Source organism: Barbus barbus (assembly GCF_936440315.1).
Source record: "Barbus barbus genome assembly, chromosome: 23".
Lineage (NCBI taxonomy): Eukaryota > Metazoa > Chordata > Actinopteri > Cypriniformes > Cyprinidae > Barbus > Barbus barbus.
This window is the reverse complement of record NC_136751.1, coordinates 29,914,117-29,938,939: the sequence shown is the minus strand read 5'-3', so window position 1 is coordinate 29,938,939 and position 24,823 is coordinate 29,914,117. Positions and strand designations below refer to the sequence as shown.

At 34.8% G+C, this 24,823-nt stretch overlaps 1 protein-coding gene across 11 annotated transcripts in view; it reads right to left on the bottom strand.

Annotated features, from left to right (window-relative positions):
* LOC306842724 (CUGBP Elav-like family member 4) overlaps positions 1 to 24,823 on the bottom strand; it is a gene marked incomplete at both ends in the record, with an annotated part of 141,639 nt that overhangs the window by 72,922 nt on the left and 43,894 nt on the right. For all 11 annotated transcript variants that reach the window (XM_079373752.1, XM_079373754.1, XM_079373757.1 and 8 more), the window contains one exon: positions 22,712 to 22,794. In XM_079373752.1, coding sequence (XP_079229878.1) covers positions 22,712 to 22,794 — 83 coding nt within the window. The remainder of the gene's footprint in view (positions 1 to 22,711; positions 22,795 to 24,823) is intronic.

Here is a 24,823-nt window from a genome sequence, read left to right as displayed (position 1 = left end):
AAACGAAGCTAGTGACTTTTCTTTAAGAAATGAATCATTGAATCACAGACACAAATGATTAGTTCAAAACCAGATTCATTAAGGAAAAAAACACCACAGTGTTGCTCTGAGATGTGCCTTAGCAACCATTCAGAATGTCCCAGCAACAAAACACCCTGGCAACCATATATAGTCACAACACACAAAAAACCCTTAAAACAACTTAGCAACCACACAAAACACCCTAGCAACCATATACAGTCACAACACACAAAAAACACTTACAACAACTTAGCAACCACACAAAACACCCTAGCAACCATATACAGTCACAACACACAAAAAAACACTTAAAATAACTTAGCAACCACTCAAAACACCCTAGCAACCATATACAGTCACAACACACAAAAAACACTTACAACAACTTAGCAACCACTCAAAAAACCCTAGCAACCATATACAGTCTCAACACACAAAAAACCCTTACAACAACTTAGCAACCACTCAAAACACCCTAGCAACCATATACAGTCTCAACACACAAAAAAACACTTAAAATAACTTAGCAACCACACAAAACACCCTAGCAACCATATACAGTCTCAACAAACAAAAAACACTTACAACAACTTAGCAACCACTCAAAAAACCCTAGCAACCATATACAGTCTCAACACACAAAAACCCTTACAACAACTTAGCAACCACTCAAAACACCCTAGCAACCATATACAGTCTCAACAAACAAAAAACACTTACAACAACTTAGCAACCACTCAAAAAACCCTAGCAACCATATACAGTCTCAACACACAAAAAAACATTACAACAACTTAGCAACCACTCAAAACACCCTAGCAACCATATACAGTCTCAACACACAAAAACACTTAAAATAACTTAGCAACCATTCAAAATGCCCTAGCAACCATATATGATAGCAGCACAAAAACAACTAAACAACTACCCAGAATTACCCAGCAACCATTCAAAATACCCTAGCAAATGCATAGTAATGCACAAACACTCAAAAAAAAAAAAAAAACGTAACAACCATTCAGAATTTTCCAGCAATCACTCAAGACACCCTAGCATCCATATGCAGTAACAACACACAAAAAGAGTGAAAACAACTTAAGCACTTCGCAGGACTCCCCGGCAACCCTTCAAAACACCCTAGCAACTGCATAGCACTCAAAACACCCTAGCAACCATATGCAGTCACAACACACAAAAACACTTAAAAAACTTAGCAACCACTCAAAACACCCTAGCAACCACACATCAATAGCCTGGCAATGGCTTCTATCACCTGAGTATTATAAGAGTGAGTTTTTCCATTGTAAGGACCCTCAAGTGTGTAGTGTTGTCTGTGAGAGGAGGACTAGGCTTGATCATTGTATTCAGCAGGTGACGGCGGCTCGCTGGCGTGTGTGAGTGTGTGTTTCACTCACTAATGAGTCTGCATCTCGACCTCCCTCTGTTTGTTTACAGCACACACACACACACACACAAACGGATGTGTTTCCCAGGAGGGAATGCAGGAGAACACCTGGAGTAAGAGAAACATCTCAGCAGCTCCGTATGAGTCTTATAGGCGTTTTCTGAATCGTTGTGGCTTTATCATGTATCATGAGGCCATCAGATCAATAAAACGCTTCATTAGGCACCTAATACTTGAGAGAGTTTCAGTCTAAAGGTCATTGCACACTGAGTCCGAAAATTTCATCTGAAATTTTCGCATGTTAAAAAATATACCTCACGTCTCAATCACGTTTACACACTGCTTCTGAAACTTTCGTCCGTCATAACAAAAACGATTTTCTGCGTTTTCGCATCCGTAGCATGCATTTTGATAGGAAAGAATGAGGAATATGAAAAAAATTGAAAAAAGCACGCAAACATTTCAGTGTGTAGAGACTCAGTGTGCAGTGACCTTAAGGCTTTGAGATGCATCTTAAACGATGCTCAGTCAGGAAATATCATCCTTGGGAGTGGAGTTAAAAACTAAACTCATGATTCAATGCTCTCTGTGCAACATCTAGAATCAGTAGAGCAGAGTATGAGACACATTAACAAATCGATTTGATTCTGATTTAATTTGGTATTGATTCATCTGCATTTTTATCAGGAACATTACATTTCAAGTTTTCTTAAACAGATGGACAGATCACACAAAAATGAAATAACTGACTCGCCTTCATGTTGCTCCAAACCTGTATGAGTTTCTTTCTTCTGTTGAACGCAAAAAGATATTTTGAAGAATATGACAAAATTTACTTGCATTGTATATTTTTTTCCATACTATGTAAGTCAATGGCTACCAGCAACTATTTGGTAACCAGCATTCTTCCAAATATCTTTTGTGTGTGTGTTCAACAGAAAAAAGGTTTGGAACAAGTGGAGGGTGAGTAAATGACAGAATTTTAATTTTTTGGGGGGGGGGTGAACTTTCCCTTTAAGAACACATTCTTCCAACTAAGTTGGTAAACTATACAGGAACTCTGTTAGTGAGTATATTACTTTAAAGGGGACCTATTTTGCCCCTTTTTACAAGATGTAAAATAAGTCTCTGATGTCCCCAGAGCGTATGTGTGATGTTTTAGCTCAAAATACACTACAGATTAATTTTTATAGCTTGTTAAAATTGCCACTTTTAGGGTATGCGCCAAACCGCGCTGAATTTGAGTGTGTTGCTTTAAATTTAAATGAGCTTCTGCTCCTGGAGAAGAGGGCGGAGCTTCAAGAGCTCAAGCTCTAACATTAGCAGTGCTAGCCTTTGCAAATAAACACTCCACTATTATTACAAGCCTGATATCTTTACAGAAAACTACTCCGTTTCAAAGTCAGCCATCTGATTATACTGTGCATAATAAATTTGCGTTTATGAATTACACAGACGGGGAGCACTGCAGGATAAAAATAACAACATAGCTGGTCTCATGTTATCACAAACTTTATAAGTCCCACTTCTGATCATGAGCTTGACAACTTCAAGCGATCGACTCGCATTGCTTTCATATGCAACTTTTCACTACCACATTCCTATTCACGATCATTCTGATGCACTTGAAGGCAGCATCAGTGAAAACAGACAGAGACAATGATAGCTTTAGCAATTAGCCTTACAGAGTGCCAAGAAGCTCTTTCAGAAAGGCAATTTGGAAAACAAACGCGTGATACTTACTTTGTCTGGAGCTGACGTTTGCACACAAAGCATTGGTATTGATTCCTAAACATTTAACATTTATGCATTTAGCAGATGCTTTTATCCAAAGCGACTTACATTGCATTCAAGTTACAGTTTTTTTTTACATTTTATCAGCTCTTGATAAAATGGGACGTTAGCGATTTTTTCCATGATATTTCCTTCGAAAATGAAATTTAACCACAGTGTCGTCGGCTCAGATGAGGGGAGATTATGGAGACTCCTATGTTCATTAGTGTATCCCAAAACACAACACTTGTAAAGCCTCTTTGGCGCTGATATTGTATATATCTCCAGTAATGGCGGGCCGCAGCTTCTCACTCAGGGCTGTGTTTATGCTAATAGGGCAGAGAGCGTCACAAATGGGCGGGACGTTTTCCCCTCGGTGACGTGAACAGAGGGAGAATCTGAAACAACTCGTTTGGAGAGACTGTTCATGATTTATTGGTTTTATTAAAAAAATGAGTTGGTGGATTTTTAACATTATAGGCTGGTTACTAGCCACACAACTGTGTTCAGACCTTATAAAAGTGATTTTTGCATAATAGGTCCCCTTTAATATTATTAAGGGTTAAAATGAACAACAAACTACTAATTTCAATTAGAAATTCAAAATAGACTGTCAGTGGGGTCAGAAAAATCAACTTGTTTTTGCTTTCAATTAAGTTTATTTTTCTGACTGCATTGGCAGATATTATTTCTTTTTTTTTATGCAAAAACTTACTTCATTTTGACACTTTTTTCTCCAAAACAAGACTTAATATCTTGTGTTCTCTTACTTATCAAGTTTGCATCTTGATTTATGAATGTTTAGATAATTTGCACAAGAAAACAAGACAAAAATATAAAAAAATTTTTGCAGTGTGGGGCTTTGAAACATCTGAGAAGCAGGAGACTCGATTATTTGCCGTTCATCTATTTTCCCTGCTGTTCAGGAGAAACAAATGAGACATTAAAGAGACTCTTTATATGGAGATCGTTGCAGAAAGAGAAACAGACGGCTCGTGAGAGCTGCATTAAACATGGAGTCTCTGACAAAACATGAAAAGGCTGCGATGATCTCATCGATGAGCTGATGGTTGGGATGAGCTCATCCTTCCTCAATTAAACTTTAACCATTAAGGAGAGTTTTAAATAGCTCAAAATATCCACCGTCTCCGTTACTTCATCTGTGTCTCCATGACTCTTAAACTCTGAGTTTTGCTGATCCAAAATTAAAGGGATAGTTCACCCAAAAATGAAAATTCTGTTCAACCCTACAGCTGCCGGTAGCCATTGACTTCCATAGCATTGTTTCCTAAACTATAGAAGTCAGTGGCTACCAGCAAGTAACCAGTTTGGTTACTCACATTCTTCAATCTTCTTTTGTTTCAACATCAAAAAACTCATACAGCTTTGAAACCACCAGAAGCTGAGTAAATAATGATCATTTTCTTTTTGGGTGAATTGTCCCTTTCAAGTCAAAATCAAGTACGTTTACATTTATTCATTAAGCGGACACTTTTATTCTTTCATGTTGCAGACCACGAAATAGCAATTGATTTACCGTTGAGATACAAGTTTTAACAAAAAAAAAGTAAATTATAAAATGATAAACCTCACAATTGAACCTTTAAACCATTTTTTTAAGAAAAGGGATGAGTCAGAAGTATAAATTATTATATTATTTAAAACGGGTTTATGTGGATGGATTTTTTTTTTATGAAAAGCATTTTAGGGGGCCCTTGGGTTTAGGGGCCCAAGGCAGTCGCCTACCTTTGCCTAATGGGTAAGTCCGCCCCTGAGCCCAGCCAGTCCTCCCCTAACGAGACTGCTTTTAACTGTACTGACGGCTCTCACTCTCAGAGCTGTAAGAGCATATAAGGGTCGTCAGACACAGTTTCTCATTAAAACTACCCTGAGTGTCCAGTGATGCCAGCAAAATCTGATTATCAGCCACTCGATGCACAAACACTAAAACTCAACGCCCGCTGAGATAGTGATTTTTCTTTCCTAAGGATCGATTCTTAAATACATTTTTTGAGTTCTTAGTTTCAAATTTAACAATGAAAATAAAAGAACTCCTTTACAACACACACACACTTAAAACTTCAAAGCCACACAAGCCAAAAGGTCATCTTTGTACCTTATTTACCCCTCAATAGTACATGTTAGTAACTTAAAGATACATATTAGTACCTAAAGTGTACATATTTATACAATCATAATATATTTAAAACTTTGATCATGAAAATCATGCACAATATTTTATTATTTATGATTTTATTTTTATTACAAGATTTATAATTTTTATTATATATATATATATATATATATATATATATATATATATATATATTTATTATTTTTAAATGACAAGAATCTGACTTTTTTAACAATCATATAAGCTCTTTCAGTTTGATATTTGATAGAAAAATAAATATTTTTAAAAATGTCCATTAATGAAATTTCTGAATAAAACCGTTTAAAGCAGGACAATCCAATAATATAGTCAATATACATAGTCAGTTTGATCAGGTCTACTTTCAATGAAATGAACAATAATAGACATGAAAGAAATTAAACACTGCAACTGTCATTTAAAAATCTCTGATTAAAGAAAATCTGCATAATTTCTTCTTTAACGAGTGTTAATCTAGAAAAACATGATATGAGTTTAAAGATTTGTTGTCTGAATTTACAGCAATAAAAAAATCATATTAATAAATAACTGGAATGTGTATTTTGGAAGAACCCAGACATTCAGACAGACGACATGAAGAACAGAAGACATGCCGCGGAGAACCAGAGACAGAACTGAAATATAAAATCAATAAAACAGACACACTTGATTTGTCATGAACAGTCGATCTTTGAGTGTTTACTTGGTTTGAGGACAAATCTGTCTGCTGAAGTGAGACAAAAATGACAACAAAAATGATTCATAATATAAAAAATATTCAAAATTATTCATAATGACTCATTACGGCTCAAAATGTATTCATAATCATACATAATAATTTAAAAATGGTCAAAATGATTCATAATGAGTCGTAGTGATTCAAAAATGATTGATGTGTTCAGACGGTTGAACACACTTGATTCTGGTGTCGTTTTTCTCGTCATGTTCACGCTAACGCTCATCTGTCTCTCTCATCTGAGCTCAGGAGGATATTCCAGCTGGAGTTCTGTTTCATTAGACACTGTGTCTTTAACAATAAACAGCGTACAGAGTAATTAACGGCCATTTCTATGGAGACCCGAGAGGATCCGCTACAACTAATCAAATCAGAGCCAGAACCAGACAATAGCACAAACATGAATTTAACAAGATACTTTTGCTCTGAAGGTTCATATTTAAAGGTGTTTGACATTAATTCAGTGTTCAGGGTTCAGCAGTGAAGCCAGGATCACAGTTACAGCTGCTCTGCTACTGTCAACTAACAATAAAACTATTAAAAAGTGTTTTCAGTCACTGAAATTAACCAGTTAATGACCAGTTAAAAAATTAATTAAAGTAAAATAAAACTTCAACTCGAAGATGAAAAATGTTGGCAACTAAGTCAAATAAGTTGAAGTACTGAAATAAAAAAATTTAATAATATTAATCAGCAAATAAAGTAATACAATTATTATAAAATATAATACAATTATAATATATATAAAATATACTAATATAATTAAATGACAAAAGCAAAGCACCATTACAAAATTACTAAAACTAAAATGAAAACAAATATGAATGAGAAAATATAAATATGAAAAAAAGTTAATTAAAATAGTAATAAACACTATAATAATTAAGGCTGCCACTAATGACTATTTTGATTTTGATTAATCTATCGATAAATTGATTAATCAAAACTATTAATTTTCCACCAAAAACCAACAATTTTGCATAAAGAACATTTTATTTAACTTGCAACTGTGACATTCACTAGTGTACCATAACAAAGTATAAATGTAAACAAGCCCTTGACAAAATGTAAAACTAAAAGAGTAAAAATGTAAACAAACTTAACAAAAGTCACCATGTTCTGAATGTAAATATCCACATGTTCAGGGCTTCTGTTCATTACAGCTGTGAGTGCAGCTCCAAAGGAAAAAACAGTTTTCAACAGTTGGGTTTTCATATTAAACTAATACAATGCAATGTTTAGAGTCCACTGGAATCAACATTCATTCAGTATTATGGTGTAAGAATGTCAACATGTCCACGTGTTCTGGAGCTAGGCTGCCTCTTTTCTTAGAGACAATGTTTCCAGCTGAGGAGAAGAGCCATTCAGAAGGTGTTGACATGGCAGGTACACATAAATAAGACTTTGCATGATGAGCCAGAGAAGGAACCCTGGTCTCATTTGATTTCCACCACTGCAAAGGATTTGTACTTTTTGGTAAAGGCTGTTCCTGAGAACCTCGTCTTTCACCAAATGACTGTCATCTGCCTCATCCTCACTGTCATTCGGGAGTCAACACAAGCAATCTGTCCAGTAAAGGCACAGGCCTGTTCTCTGTCCCATCTGTTAACATTTGAACCTCTGTAGTGTGTTGCTGTTGCAGCTTCTCTATCCCTCTCCTCCTGTCTTCGAGCGCAAGGGCTTGGATTTCCACCTGCACTTTCAGGCTTTCATCTGAAGATAAGAATTTAAGTCTGTGAAACCTGGGGTCCAGGGAATCTGCAATTATGCTGGTGTTTGCAGCATCATCTTTGTAGGTCATCTCAGTTTTTTTAAATGTCCTCTGCTGCAGCAGCCTGCACATGGGTATTGTCAAAGTCTGTGTAGACTTCTTCAGTCCTTTAATGAGTGGAAGCAGAGAGGAGAGGGTAACATATGACTCCCCACTAATATAAACAGTAGCACACTCAAATGGTCTTGCTCAAGCTCCTCCAAACAGGCACCACTGCTCAGCTTTGAGGTCACGGAAATGCTTTGATCTGTGTGTAACCTCTGGATCAGACAGACATGCTGTGATTGGCCACCTCTGCTCTAGCAGGCGGCTGATCATATAGTATGAGCTATTCCACTTTACACTAACATCTTGAATTAGCTTGTGTTCAGGTTGGCCCATTTGTGTTTGTTTTGAGCTGGCAGCCTCACTCTTTTTAAAATGCTCCACTAAGGACCTTGCAGCTCCAATTGCTTTGGTTATTTGGCGATTCTTCAGAGCATGATTTACCACTAGCTGTAATGTGTGGCCAGCTCAGCGAATTGAAGATATCCCATGCCTCTCTTCTAACAGCTTGAGGGCTGCCACCACATTAGACACCACATTACAGCCTGGATTTTACTTGCAGGTATTCCAAACTTTTCTATTGCGGTTTCAATCCAGGATGCAATATTCTCTGCAGTGTGTCTTTCCTCGAGTGGCATAGTAGTCAAACAGTAGCTTATGAGCTCCCATTCATTGTTTATGAAATGACAGGTTATGCCCAAGTATGCCTCTGTAGCAATACTTTTCCAGGCATCTGCTGTTAAACTGATCATGGAACAGCATGAAGAGAGGGCATCTTCCACTTTCTGTAATTCATTGGCATATTTCTTCTCCATGTTGGTGAAGCGTGTTCTTTTAGGGAGAATGTAGCCTGACTAGAACGTGTTAACCATAGCGTGGAACCCCTCATCATCTACCATTGACAGCGGTCTCATGTCTTTGATGATCATATTCAGGACAGAGATCAGTAAGAGATGCAGCCAACTGTGGTCTTTTGCAGGAATTCAGTCAAATGGCTTTGCCTACAACTGAGAGAAAAATAAATATAACAAAATTATATAAATGTAAAAATTCAGAGTGGAGAAAACATTCCTAATGTTCTTTTAACTTGGCATACTCTTTACTTTCATATTGCATATGAATAATATTTGCATTATTTGAATTATTATTATTATATATAAATGTGCATTTTTAAATGTTGTTCCTTATGTCACTTATGTCGTTATCCACACAATGAAATGCCCTTAAAATGGGCAGAAGTAAATTAATTAATTAATTAAGCTAGGCTATATAAAGCCTGCACATTAACAAATGCAAGCACAGATCAACCTTAATTATTTACGTTATGTTACTAACCCATGTAGCCTAGTCTATGTTTCCTCAAGCACTTATTCACTTGAAAAGATAGCACACCAAAAACTTATCTTACTTCAGAAAGTATATTGCTGAGTTAATTTAATGGACAAAAACACTTACGGTGGCTTTGATTTCCGGAATAGCACCTGTATGTTTCCGCTTCAGATGTTCATGCATCACGCTGGTGCTGCCGTGGTATGCCAACGAAACCTTTTTAGCACCAGCTAATCTGAAGTGCGCCCATATTTTAGACACCTTTGGCCTTTGAAAGCTGTTGAAAACAAACTCGTTTGACATCGACTCCGCTTCACCCGCCATCCTTGGCACATACTGAGCCGTGACTGGAGACGTGATGTGCGTAATGTTAGCTCGTCCTACTGATGTGGAGGAAACTGTTGTTATTTTAGTAAAAGTGTGAAAACGAAATTTAAAAGGTAAAATAATATAAAATGATCAGTCGACTAAAAATATTGATGTCGACTAATTATCAGCGTCGGTGTAGTCGACCAATCGTGACAGCTCTAATAATAATAAATACATAAATAATACTAAAATAACACTGTGTTACAGAAATGAACATACAATGAGACTAAACCATGATCCAGACGAGAAAGCAAAAATATGCAGCTCATATTTTTGTAAAAGCAAAATTAATTCTTAATTAAAAATTAGCTCATTACTTGAGCTGTAAAGTGTCCAATTCATCTTTTGAATTTTGGAAACAGTATTTTAATGTTTATTGTCAAGCTCTGACTACTGCCACTGTAAACGCATCAATGTAACTGTGATTTGGGCCATTTAAATACATTTAAGAAAAATAAAACAAATATATATTTATATATAAAGATAAATAAATTAAAAAATAAATAAACGAAAAAATATATAAAAATTAAATAAAAAAATATAAAAAATAAATATATAAATAATAAAAGTAAGTAAGTTGAAATCAGTTTCTGTGGTAATTATGTGAATGTTCAGCCTGTTTCAATCCCTGGTCATTTCAAGTCAACATGAAGCATTTGTGTGTTTGTGAATGATGCGCTGTCATTATGACTTTAATGCAATATGGATTTTTGAAAATGAGCTTTCATGCAGTGTGTAACACAGCTCTAAGTGAATGAAAACATCCTGCAAGTGCAGTTAAATCTGAAAGTGCACCGTGTATAAAGTTATCGTCTCTCAAAAGAAAGAGTCGACTCTGAATCATTGCAACGAGTCGTTTCTAAAATGAATCCCAAGCCGTTTCATGTTGACGTCAACATCAAGCATTAGCATATTGCCCTCCCACTTGTTGGTCTTTTTGCATTGGTCTGAATGAAAATGCAAATTAATTCTTTGCCACTAGGTGGCGCTTTTGGAGCGGCAAAAATAGCTGTTTCCAAGTAACGCTGTACACAAAGCAGCACTGCGCTCACAAACACTGCTTTAAATGAAATCGGACCAATCACCGCAGATTAGTGTCACGCAAAGGAGGGGTTTGGAAAAATGAATCGTTGAGCGAATCGTTTGGGAGTCGTTGAGCAAATGAGGTCAAAAATAAATGCATATTATAAAGGCAATGAAAGTGTTTTTTTGACCTTGCATGCATGTCAACCTGTTGTTGGGGACTCCCAAAACCAAAATATGAACGTTTCATAACCCATAATAGGGGCACTTTAAATGATTAAAAGGTATAAGATATGCTCCTCACACACACTTGTCCATCTCCTCCTCACTATAAACAGTGTGAGGATGGCTGTGTTGATGCAGCAGCACCTGAGACTGAGATTGAGCGCACAGCTTTAATGACTTCAGTGTGATCGTGAACCGTCTGTCAGAGATCTAGAGCATGTGTGTCACCTCAGGGCGGCCGTGTCATTGAGTATCCGAGCTTCTCGCAGCCTCAGGACCGGGTTTATTCTCCACTCAGGAGAACAATGAAGCTCAAACATCTCCATCTGCTCGGGCCTCGTCCTGCTGAGAGACTCTACAGTCTGTAGAGCCACTAAACCTCCCTCGACTGCTCCTCAGGTGAACATCTGCCAGCAGACAGAACAAACCTGCTGTGTGGAGTCTGAATGAAACCGAACGTCCTGTACCAGTGCTGCTAGACCATCAAACAATACGACATCTCAGGTAAAAACCAGGCAATACCCGGAGAGTGAACAGACCTATCAAGAAGATATTTACATTGATATCATAGAAACAAGCAGGGCCTACTATAAATGTTGTTTATTACTGACCGTAAAAGTCTGTGCATTTTTTCATTAAAAACAGGCAGAACAAATTGGCTAAACATTTTTTTTTTGATAAAATTGTATTTAATTTTATTATTTTATCTTATTTTATTTTATATTATTTTATTAATTAAATTATACAACGTAAATAATTATCATAATTTAAATAATAGCAGTAATAATTCATCAATTTAAATAATAATAATGCATTCTCAAGCATTGTAAGAATGAATTGAAATTTTTTAATTTTCACATTTTAAGAAACAATTCTCACTATTAACTAGTTGCTTACTAGCATGCATATTACTAACATACTGGCTGTTTATTAGTACTAATAAAGCACACATTAATGCCGTATTCTGCATGAGCATATTTTATATCCATCAATCCTTAAACCCCAGACCTAAAAACTTAACTACTTTACTAACTATTAATAAACAGCAAATTAGGAGTTGATTGAGGCAAAAGTCATAGTTAATTACCAGCCAACTGGTTGTTTCATACACTTGCATTTGGCGAGTGTTAATTTTAAGCTCTGTAAACAATCTAGCATTAACATTTTTAACTCTGTGGCAACGATTACATTCAAAAATTTTGTTTTTTTCCATCAAATCTGTGCATCAGATCATGTACGCATGTCTCCAGCACAGATGCCATCTGACCCTTGTTACGAGCCAGGCCTCATTAAGGATCCATTACCGAGACCCTCGTTAAAATGAGCGCTGAGACCGGATCGGAGGGGAAAGAGATGATTGGATTAAATCATTATATAAATGTGATTTTACAGGGAAGAAACTCCCCGTCTGCTGCTGCAGACTTGAACAAGCACAGGTCTGAGAGAGAAAAACACTGAAAATAAATAAATAAAATAAAACAATTCACACTTCAGCGCAGTTTCATATCAGAGAGCCGATAAAACACCAGAAACCAGTGGAGACCAATTCCATAAATCAATCTCATTAATCTTGTGTCATGTTTCATAATAAATCTTCACTTACAACTCACCAAAATAAAAGTTTGGTTTAACTTGAGGAAATTACGACAGAAATATATCACAGTACAGTAGAATGTACAGTGCAAAAAGGTCCACTTATTTCAACTTAAAAACTTTAATTTAATTAATTATATTTAAGTATAATCTGCTTGGTTGTACAAGTCATCTCAACTTAAATTACATTGAACCGATTTAAAAAGTTTGAAGTTGAAGTTCATCTAATTTTTATAAAAAAAAAAAGTAAAAGTAATGTAAAAAAATAAATTGCCATCACCTACGGATCATATAATTTTTTAATACAGTTTACTAAAACATGATTGATTTTTAAGGAAATCACACAATTTTTTGTCCATGTTTTTATTTAAACAGTAAATCTGTTGTGCTATACTTTTATTACATTTTAATATTAATCACATTGCTAAAGATGTATGTATTAATTTGGTCAGCACGCTTTTTTTCATAATAAATTTGTATTAAAAAAAATAAAACAAAGAATCCAGAAAAATTTAAACAGAATTTCTGAAAATAATAAAATAAAAGATTAATTGGGCACTATTATTGGTAAAATTGTATTACATTACTAAATTTGTAAAGTTTTATTAATTCAATTGATTAAATGTTTTTAATCATTAAAATGCAATTAAACCATTTCAATTGAATCCATAAATTAAAACTGAAAACACAAAATTTCGAGAAAAAAAATATTTAATGTGACTTTTACTGTTAAAATTAATATTAATTTTTTTAAACTTTATGAATCCAGTTGATTATACATTGTTTAATGATTATTAAAATGTAATTAAACCAGTTTATTGTTAAATGTTTGCTAAAATATTAAATTGTTATTAAAAAGCTTTATTTGTATTATTTTATTTATAATTATTATTATTATTACTACTATTATTATTATATTCTGATGAACACAAAAGCTGATATTTTGAAGAATGTTGGTAACCAAACAGTTAATGATCCCTATTGACTTCCATAGTATTTTTATCCTTACTATGGAAGTCAATGGCTACCAGCAACTGTTTGGTTACCAAATAACCTTCTTTTATGTAGAAGAAATAAACAGATGAAAAAAGAACAACTTGACGGTGAATTAATGATGACAGAATGTTAATTTGTGTGTGCACTGTCCCTTTAAGACTTATAACAGATTCTACTGAACGTCTCCTTTTGTGTTTCACTGAAGAAAGAGAGTCATACAGGTTCAGAATGACATGAGTGAAATCTTCCCATTAATCGTTACTGATTTCAGCTGATTTAGCTGTAGATGTTTCTGGCTCGGTGAGGTCATTTGTCACGGTCAGCAGCCGTTCACATCAGCATGATTGAGCGTCAGCGGAGAGACGCGAGCGCTGGAGAAGCCAGTCATATGCCAGCCGTAGAGGACGAGACGTGACTTCAGTCTGAGCTCGCATCATATTTTGACAGCAGAGTCAAACGCGGCGGCATTAGAGGCAGACAGACGGCCGGTGAGCGAGTCAAAGGCACTTCTGACCACCATCAATCCATCAATCTGCTCACAGATCAAATTTCTCAATGTTAATGTAAAACAACATCCTTTTTACCGTCAAAAACAGCTCTGTTCACAGCAAGACGTTATGGTGCATGTTCCTTTAAATGCTAATGAGCTCTGCTGACCCCGCCCCTCTCTTCTGTGGGGTGACGCGCAGTTGTCATGAGACTGTTTACTTTAGCCGCGGAACTTGCTAATTAGCACGCTATTAGGGAAGGCGATTCATAAAAGAACCATATACTCACTTCTTCTGTAGGTGAGGCTGGATCACGAATGATTCGCACGAACATAAACACATTTAGAAAGATCGGAGGATGTAAACAAAGCTAATCCTCTGCATCTTCAGCGGCTCAGATGTCAGGAGTAAATGACGACTGCTGTGTTCATTATTACATCCAACAACAAAACACCTCGATCGCTTAGGAGCCATTCTTATCTACTCCTCCTCCGACTGATTGACAGCTCACTCAGGGCGGGTCTAGAGTAAAACACCCGTGTCAATCAACAATCGTGGGAGGGGCCTGGGTCTGTGACATCACACAGCCAAGAATCTGTGAACGGCTTGATTTGAGAAAGGGGTCATGATTTACAGAGATTTTCTTTAAAACCACGGGGTGGATTTGTATCATTAAAGGGTGGATGTGTACAAACACTGCCAACACACATTTCAGTTCAAACAGCATGTAAAAGTGAATTTTTGCATCCGATGACCCCTTTAAAGGAGTCACATCATACACTTATAATGTGATTATGTTTTTGCACCCATTATCTATTTCTCATCCTCCACTAATTAGGAATTGGCTGCTGCACCTTTAAGAACATTGCCTTTACATTCTGCGTTCATACGATTATACGCTGCTCACTTTGAACATCACATACTTCACTTAATAAAGTAGCAGACTGTTAATGCAATCCAAGAATGCACAAAGCACGCAATTGCAACAATATATAATGATAATAAGATGTTGAAAACACTTTTTTAGTTCAATCCTTAAAACAGAATTTTTTTTTAATAATTAAAAAAAAACATTTCTGTAATTTCTGTCAGTATACAAATATTCAAAAGTTTGGGGTTAGTGAATTATTATTATAAAAATTTGTTATTCAGCAACGATTAGTTAAATTGATCGAATGCAATAATATAAATATTTTTTAAATAATTTTTATATGACATTTTTAATTTAAAAAAATAAATAAAATTTTCTATTACATTTATAATAAAAAAAAAAGAATTAAAATAAAATGTATAATGCAAATATATAATATACAATGTTAACAGTTTAAAAAAAAGAAATTATTATTTTATTCAGCAAGGATGCATTAAAAGTAACAGTAAAGTCATTTATAATGTAAAACAAATATTTATATTTCAAATAAATGCTGTTCTTTTCAACTTTCTATTCATTTGTGTATCTTGAAAAATAAAATGTCTCAGTTTCCACAAAAATATTGTGCAGCACGACTGTTTTCAACATTGATAATAATCAGAAATATTTCTTGAGCAGTAAATCAGTATATTATTATGATTTCTGAAGATCATGTGACACTGAAGACTGGAGTAATGATGCTGAAAATACAGCTGCAGATCACAGGAATAAATAAGATTTTAACATATATTCAAATAGAAAACAGCTAGTTTAATTTGTAATAATATTTCACATTTATTTTTGATTAAATAAATGCAGCCTGGGTGAGCAGAAGAGACTTCTTTCAAAAATCTTACAAATGCTATAATTTTGTAGTTTTATGAATTTTACTCTAAGAGCAAACGTAGCTTAGCAACATCCCTCTCTCATTTGTTTTTGTCCTTCTGTTTTCGCGTCCTCTCCCAGCGTGTGTGTATTTTTGGGAGTGTGTCTCTGAGTGTGAGACGCGCCGCAGGGTCTCAGCTGTGATCAGTGTGTTTGTTTAGTTATTTCGACACCAGCCGCCCTTCACAAACACACACCTGCGAGTCACAGCAGATCCTACAGCGTTTATTACACACACATATTCCGTCTCAGCTGACGAGCACAGATCGTGTAGACGGCCGTTACCTGGAAAATACGCTGAGAAAACAAACGCTGCAACTCAACAACAAGAACGTCATACAAATCAAACACACAGCGCCGCTGTAAAAATAACACTGCAGCCGTAAAAACACACGAGCGTGTTAAACTCAACAAGTGAAATATTAGAGCCTAAAACAATCAGCACTAATGACAAATACAGATCTGATCACACTAAATTTAAATCTAACTATATTTACTGTTTTAAAGGCTTTTTAAAAATAAACACAGAAATAAAGGATGTTGTGCTGAAACAATAATTCATGTGAAATTGACAACAAAGTAGTGTTTGAAAAATAAGAATTTTTAATAAAATAGTTTTTAAATACATTTTTACTACATTAGAATAGACTTTTATTCAGTAAGGATGCATTCAATTGATCAAAAGTGACAGATATGTATAATGTTCCAAAAGATTTCTGTTTCAAATAAATGCTGTTCTTTTGAACTTTCTATTCATCTGTGTTACCTTCAAAAATAAAATGTCTCATAGTTTCCACAAAAATATTGTGCAGCACAACTGTGTTCAACATTGATAATGATCAGAAATGTTTGTTGAGCAGTAAATCAGTATATTATTATGATTTCTGAAGATCATGTGACACTGAAGACTGCAGTAATGATGCTGAAAATACAGCTGCAGATCACAGAAATAAATTACAGTTTAACGAATATTCACACAGAAAACACATATTTTACACTGGAATAATATTTCACAATTTGTTACTGTAGTTTTGATCAAATAAATGCAGCCAGAAGAGAATTACATATTTTAAAAAATCTTATGAACCCCAAATGGAACTGTATATAATGACACAGATTTTTTTCCCCATTGATATTAATTGCAAAATTAAAAATATCAGCTAATTAACAGGTCGTTTATCCACTGTTAATGTAATGAGCATCGTGTAAGAATTTAATTTTTTTAAGAAAAAATATATTTTAAATAAAATGATAAAAAAAATAAATGATCAATTTTGGTTGATTTATTATTTTTGGCTGCTTTTACACACTTCTGTGGCTGCCAACAAATATCACTGAAATGCACATTGCTTATTTAATTTCATAGTCAGTCCTGAATCAGCTGGACGTCCTGGAAGGTAACTGAATCGTCCTGCTCTACATTAAACACACCGGACAACACCACTATCAGCAGACTTCTGTCGGCCCGCTGGGAGACACAAGAACCGCTAATCACAATTATTTTTATATTCTGTCACTTTAAAAAAAGCCCTGCCAATGTGAAGCTCTTGTGCCAAATTGGCCCATTTGTTTCCTAATCGTGTTCATTTCTGAATCCCAGCGAATCATCTGCGCTCCAAGCTCGGTGTCTCTTGAGTTTCTCACATCCAGCACTAAAAGGGACACTTAAAAGCTCTAAAAGCTGGGTTTAATGAATGAGCCGTGCACAGAACGGAGGTGATAACGAGGCGTCTGTGCGTGGATCACATGGACGGGCCGAGGGTTCAGCGTTGGGCTCTGATAACAGCTTCACCTCCATTAGCAGAGCAGCGGACGATCAGAAGCTGCTCGGGATTCATCACACGACTGTAATCTGTCAGACGGCTGGGATACGCTGATATTCGCCTAATAACAGCTCGTACATGTCTCTGGGAGACAGACGGAGACACAGAGGACGGAGAAAATGAGGGAGAATGAGACACAATAGGCCATATATCCTTGTCAGCTGACATACAGCGGTGGCCAAAATGATTAGAGCACTAGTATTTTCAGCAGCTAAGAAATGGGTTTAAGTCAGTTATTTCTGTCCTTTGCTGTAGTGTGTCAGCAGGAAATATCAGTTTACATTTCCAAACATTCATTTAGCCATTAATTGTAATAATCCAGAGAGATTTTAGTGCTCCACACAGAGATCTGATCATCATCAGTCTGTCTGGAATGACATGAAGAAACAGAACAAACTGAGACTAAATCCAGAAGAACTGTGTCTCCAAGACGCTTCAAGAAACCTCCTGCAAAGCTCCTGAGTAACTCTGCTCAAGAGCACCGAGGACAAAAGCTGCTTTAAACACAAAGGATGCTCACACCAAATGTTGATTTCTTTTAGTTAATAGAAGTTAATTGATAGAGAAAATCTATTTATGACATTATTTTTGACAGCATATGATAATAATGATGATGATAATAACTTGTGACGTGCAGGGAAATCCCTAATATGGACAAAGGCATCCATCGATTGCTGTAGCTCAGCTGAATGAAAAACAAAGACATACTTGCACCATTGTGACAATATATGTGACCCTGCAGCACAAAAGCAGTCATGAGTAACACAGGTATATTTGTAGCAAAAGCCAACAATACATTGTTTGGGTCAAAATTATTGATTTTTATTTTATGCCAAAAATCATTAGGATATTAAGTAAAGATCACGTTCTATGAAGATATTTTGGAAATTTCCTACCATAAATATATCAAAACTTAATTTTTGATAAGTAATATGCATTGCTAAGAACTTCATTTGAACAACTTTAAAGGTGTTTTTTTTTTTTTTGCACCCTCAGATATATAATACAAATATTGTCATATCCTAACAAACCACACATCAATGGAAAGCTTATTTATTCAGTTTTCAGATTATGTATAAATCTCAAGTTTATAAAAAAATGTACCCTTATGTACCCCGGTAATAAATAAAATATCTGAATAATGCAGTGCTAACTGACATAGCCCTACCATTTATTACAGTAGCCTATAGAAACTATAGAATATATTTTCTGGCTTATTCTGTTATAAAAAAGAAAAAAAGTGTTGTATATGAACAAATCATAAAATTGCCATTAGGAAAATATAGGAAAAAATATTACAGAATACAAATCATTAGTTGTCTAACAGTGTATTTGATTTCTTAGCCAATAATAAATTAAATATAAATAAATAAAAAAACATTAAACCTGTCAATTAGACCAAAAAAACAGACATTTCTGTCCCCCTCACTTCTGAAATGATGGCTACGCCCCTGTATGTACAGTACTGTACTGTATACTGTAGACCACAATGCAATGCAACTATATACTAACAATATGCATACAATTCTGTGTGCTGTTGCTCTCAGGTGGCAGACAATATTGATTAATCAGTAAATTCATATTTATGTATTTAAAGACGACATTAATCATGCGTCTGAATATTGAGAGGCATTAATGTATCTCTGGCCGGGTTTTATTACTTTAGACCCTTCTGACCCATTATATTTATTTCCTACTGGAATTGAAAATCCATAGTAGAGCCTTCCTTTGCTGAAGACACACGAACACGGAGTAAAACTGTGCAGAAGTTTCTCTTTCAAAGCTCAAGAGGATCCCAGCTGCGTTTCGTTGAAGCATCAAGTTTTTCTCAAATGTTTCTGCTAATATTCCTCAGGAGCAGCCAGTCACTATCATCAATTTTTACTGACAATTAAATGTGATTAATAATTGCTTTCTGTCTGGTCATGACACTTACAGTGTAAGCATAATGCATGGAATCTGAAATGTAAAATATTTATATAATTCTTTATTTATGATTAATATAATATAATATCATATAATATAATATAATACATTTAAACTTTTACATTTGTCTTCTTTGGATGGCAAAATGTGATTGAAATTAAGTCTTATTTTAGTATAATTGAGATTTAATAAGTTGAATAATTGAGATGCCACTACAGTTTTTGTTATTATTGAATTTGCATTACATTTAATTTCTTCAGCTTCTGCTTTCATGTTGTTTTTGCCATATATAGATTTTATTACATTTTATTTCAGTTAAAAATAAAACTGAGAACTGTTGCCTTGTTTACTAACTGAAGTAAATTAACTTATTATTATTTTACTTCAGTTAACATTTGTTTTAGTTCAAGTAACAAATAACATTGTTATACAGACAATTCATTAATAAATGCAAAAGGCCTACTCGGGAGAAATAAAAACAGACTCGATACAGTAAGAGAATAAAGGCGTAAATGAATGTGGAAAGCAGCTCAGATCATTTGGTCTTGGGGGAATTTGATGAGTTCATATTGAGACTTTGGTATCTTGGCAAATTTGGGCACAGTTTAAGACATTGTTCAGATCTCTTCTGCAGCTCCAGAGGAGGCATGTGAGACTACTGTGAGCTTGAAGGAGAAACATCTGAGAATTAAGTAAAAGACTGTAATCTCACTGCTGTCTAGGAGACTCAACTCAGATTTGTCTTCCCAAACTGACTCCTGTCTAACTACTGTCTTGGTCCACCATAAAACCCCTGTTTATGACCCTGCTCCACTCAGGATCTGAGAAGGACATTAACATCGCCGAGAACTACAGACCAATCAGCATCATCTGACAGGAGACATGAACTCTCATCAGCAGCAATGACTGACAGACAGACAGAACTCAAGCCAAACGTCCATAAGATGACATTATACAAGATAGCAAACACCACATTTGCTTCTAGAGTCTCAAGACAAACATTAAAGTCAAAAATGACCTTCTGCCAAAAGATGCAGAATATACATTGTATGGTTACTGAATCCACAATGCAGTGCAACCAGACTTTCCATATCCAGTGCAAAAAAAGAAATAGAAGCATTTATTAAATCAGACTGCAACTGCCAAGCGTAACATTGTTTTTTAAAAAACTGAGTAAAATTGCAAGAAGGAAGCACAAAAGCATGACAGGGAACAACAAGCAATGAATACTCACCAAAATGACTCAATGAAGGACACTGGCAAACCCAAATATAATATTTGGAGTCTCTATCCATTAGGATTCATGATAGCATCATGACAATGCTGATTGATGTTAGACATGGACAAATTGGAATGGACTGCAGAGGAGGAATATTGGCCTGTAGATTCATAAGCAGGTACTAACTGACACAACTAACCAGCCAAACCAGTTCACACTAACTAACACACAGGAAACACATGGAAAAATCAGGAAGAGGATGAAAGAAAAACCTGTCAAAATAAAAGACTCTAGACAAGCTCAAACCCCAGCATTTACATTTTGATTGTAGTGATTTGATCAGGATCAGAGGCCTGGACCATCTGCAAACATTTCTAATGATAATGATAAATGCCCAGATCTATTTTTAGGAAAAAATAAACTTTTATATATCCAAATTACATATGCAAAGATTTCATTTGCAGAGGTTTAGCAGTCTGAAGTCATTTAGCTCTTCTTCTGTGTTTCAAAGTATTTAATACAAGTATTCAGTTTATTGTATTTCTGTTAATAGTCCGTGTTCCTTTTATATTATATAAAAGGTTATGGAAATGTTTGTGTGCATATTTGGTATTGTTGTAACACTTAAAGCCTTTATGTATAATGTATTATAAAAAATATACATAATGTATGCTGTAAAGCATTATATCCTTTCATAAATAATAGTTACCGTATTAAAATGCATGATACTATTTGAAGGTTCGTTTGTCATGTTTAATGCATTATACTTATTAAAGGTGGAACAAATAATAGACAGGTATTATAATTATGGTTTCAAATCATGAGATCATACAACACATTATAAGGTGCATTACAAAGCATAATTAATGCATTTAAACCACTTTTATAATAAATTATGATGTATTTTTTCTTATTCTTTTAAGAGTATTAAAAAACCCATAAGGGGTCTCTTAGTCATTTGTCATTTCCTAATGATCTCATATTTCACTCATAAATACTGATGACATTTCAAAAGCTTTATTTATCTGTCCGATATTTATGATCAGAAGCTCACTGACCTGATTCCCTGCTGAAGGGTCAACTTTCAAAGAATGAACTAAAAAGATGAAAGCAGCGATGAAAGTGATAAAGTTGTTTTGTTTTTCTCCAGCTGTGTGTGTTTGGTGTTTGTCCTCATGGGGGCTGGACTTTGACAAATTTCACTCTTTAGACAAATTGCCCGTCACAGGAGGATAACGAGTGACCTCTGATCGCTCACTAATGTCTTCAGTCTGATACGAGACTCCGGCAGAAAATATCAACTCGACTTCACAGAACAGCAGACCAACCCACTGAATCCTGATGAAGATTCTTACTAAACCAGCCATTAACGAATAATATTTCACAGTAAATGAATGCCATTGGTTACTCTGTCTGTGGGTTTTACCAATTTTTTAACAATTTGTAAAACCCACAGACAGATTTTGACCAAATGTATTCAACAACAAGAAAAACTAAGTGCCCACATATAACTCTGTAACCTGTAAGTTGACGAAAACATGCAAAGCCACAATACCAACACGTTAATTATTTCAAATTCAATATGCACTGATTTGGTGAAAGCCGTGACTGTTGTCGAGTGAATATAAGGTGTTTATCTGTGCCGACTGCATTTATGCACCTCAGACTCGACTAAATGAATTACAGCATCCGCTCAACCAATCAGAAACAGTCCTCCTGTGACTGTAACTTCATTCACTTTCCTTTCAATCTTTGTTGATTACAATGCTTTTTTTTTTCATGTCAAGTCAAGCCACCTCTAAAAAAATTATAAAATCCACGATGCAAACATCAAATATGAGACTAATTCAAAGTAGCACTAAAAAGACAACAGCATCATTATTGTTGATTCAGTTTAGTTCAATAACTGTGAAAAGTTCATCAATTATCAAACACGTTCAACTCAGTAATAAACAGAGCTGTGCTGATTATGAGTTCAGGAGCGAGAGCGAGAGAGAAATAAAAGAACAATGTGTGTCTCACCCCGGGTAGAGTCTTTTGTTCGTGGAGAGCGCTCTGGGCCTTCAGCGCTGACTCTCTGGCACAGTACGTTAGAAAGGCACATCCTGAAACACACAAACACACACACACACACACAGGTCAGCCCATTCAACACTTCATCTGTGTGAGTTACTAAACCATCAGAAAATATAAAAATCTAGTTTCTTATGAAGCATGTTTAGATTTTTATTAGTTTTACCTTGACAGTTGCTTAATCACAAAGAGCCATAAAGAGTACAAAATCATGCAGAGAGACACATCTAAACCATTATGCAAATGACAGCAATATTTAATATCACATTGTAAACACATTGTAAATGTCAATTTACTTCTCAAGCACAATTAAAACGACAAAAGTTGACCAAAGTGTGGTATAAAAATCGAGTATAAATCAAAGTATAGATAAAAATAAAATAAAATAAATAAAATAAAATAAAATAAAATAAAATAAAATTAAATTAAATTAAATTAAATTAAATTAAATTAAATTAAATTAAATTAAATTAAATTAAATTAAATAAAATAAAATAAAATAAAATAAAATAAAATTAAATTAAATTAAAATAGCATTTTTAAGGTGAATGGTACATTGTAAAAAATAAAAAATAAAAATAAATTGAGAAAACTTGAGATTGAGGCAGCCAGCTTCAGCAGATTTTTGAGTTTTCTCAACTTGTTGTTTTAAATTTATACAACAAAAAGTTGCGAAAACTCAAATCTGCTAAAGCTGTTTGCCTTAAACTTTTAAGTTTTCTCAACTTTTTTTTAAAAGTGTATATTCTGTAAAATCTGTAAATTCTGTTCTGTTTCAGACTGCAAAGAGACACGAAGACTTAAAAATCATATAGAGATTTTCAAAGCGTGGTATAAAAATCAAGTATAAAACAAAGTATAAATCATAAAGTATAAAGAAAAAAGAAAAATAACACATACAATAAACAGCAAGGTAAACAAAATAATCTCTATTTTTAAAATGAAAGCCAGAAAGAACAAGTGAGTTTTTAACTTGTATTTAAAGTCATACAGTATAAAGTTAGATCATGTCTAATGTGAATGTGTAGACTGGTTCAGTTTCAGGGCTGCAGAGAGACTAAAAATCACAGAGAGACACGTCTGACACTTATGCAAACGACAGCAATATTCAAAATCATATTAATTAGACAAATAGCAGGAAAAATCTCCACATATGCATTTTCAGACACCTTCACCTCCAAACGTGGTACTGCAAATTAATGTGAACATGCTTAAACATCAAAAGCAAATGTGTTTTTTGCCCCGTGTGCGGCGGCGGTGACCCTCTGAGAGGCATTTCTGCAGCAGCGGCACAATTTCTCATCACCTTACAGCAGACGCGCTGAAGTGCCCTCCTTAGGGACCAAGAACACACACGGCACCCATCGGCCAAACCTGCATCCACTTACACAGAAGCACTCAAGTGGAGATCCTTCACAAAACTCAACAGGCTTTACTTTACAGTTCAAGTGTGTTGCTCTCATAAACATCTGGAACTACAAACTACATGTTTTATTTATTTTGCTGTCATAACACATGCATTTACTTTTATCCATTTGACAGACATTTTTATACAAAGCATCTTATATACCTTATGCAAAGAAAATATATTTCCTTATTTATTGATGATGCTAACCCTGGAACAACATACAAAACTACCAAATTTTGCTATAAGTTTAATCGCAACATATTTGCAGTTAATAGGGTATTAGTTTTTCATTTTATTTGCATTTAGCATTGTTTCGTCTGTCATTCATGACCCGTCAGTATAGACCTGTGGCCCATTTTCACACTGCACTATTATATTTTCCCTTCAAATTCTTTTAATAAGTTCCTCTGACCTCATCAAACCTACTAGACATACTGAAGCTGTACGACTGCTGAATGTCAAAAAGGTGTATTAAGACAAGGATGAGATGACAGAGTTATGAAGTTAAGTTGATGATTATTATTACCAACGTGGAGTGGAGAAGGGGTAGGATTAAATAAGATTATGCTTCTTCCTACTCCTTTTTGGACATGTATAAGTTCAATTATTTAGTGTTTTGTTTTGTTTTTACTGTATTTGTTTGCATGCTCGAA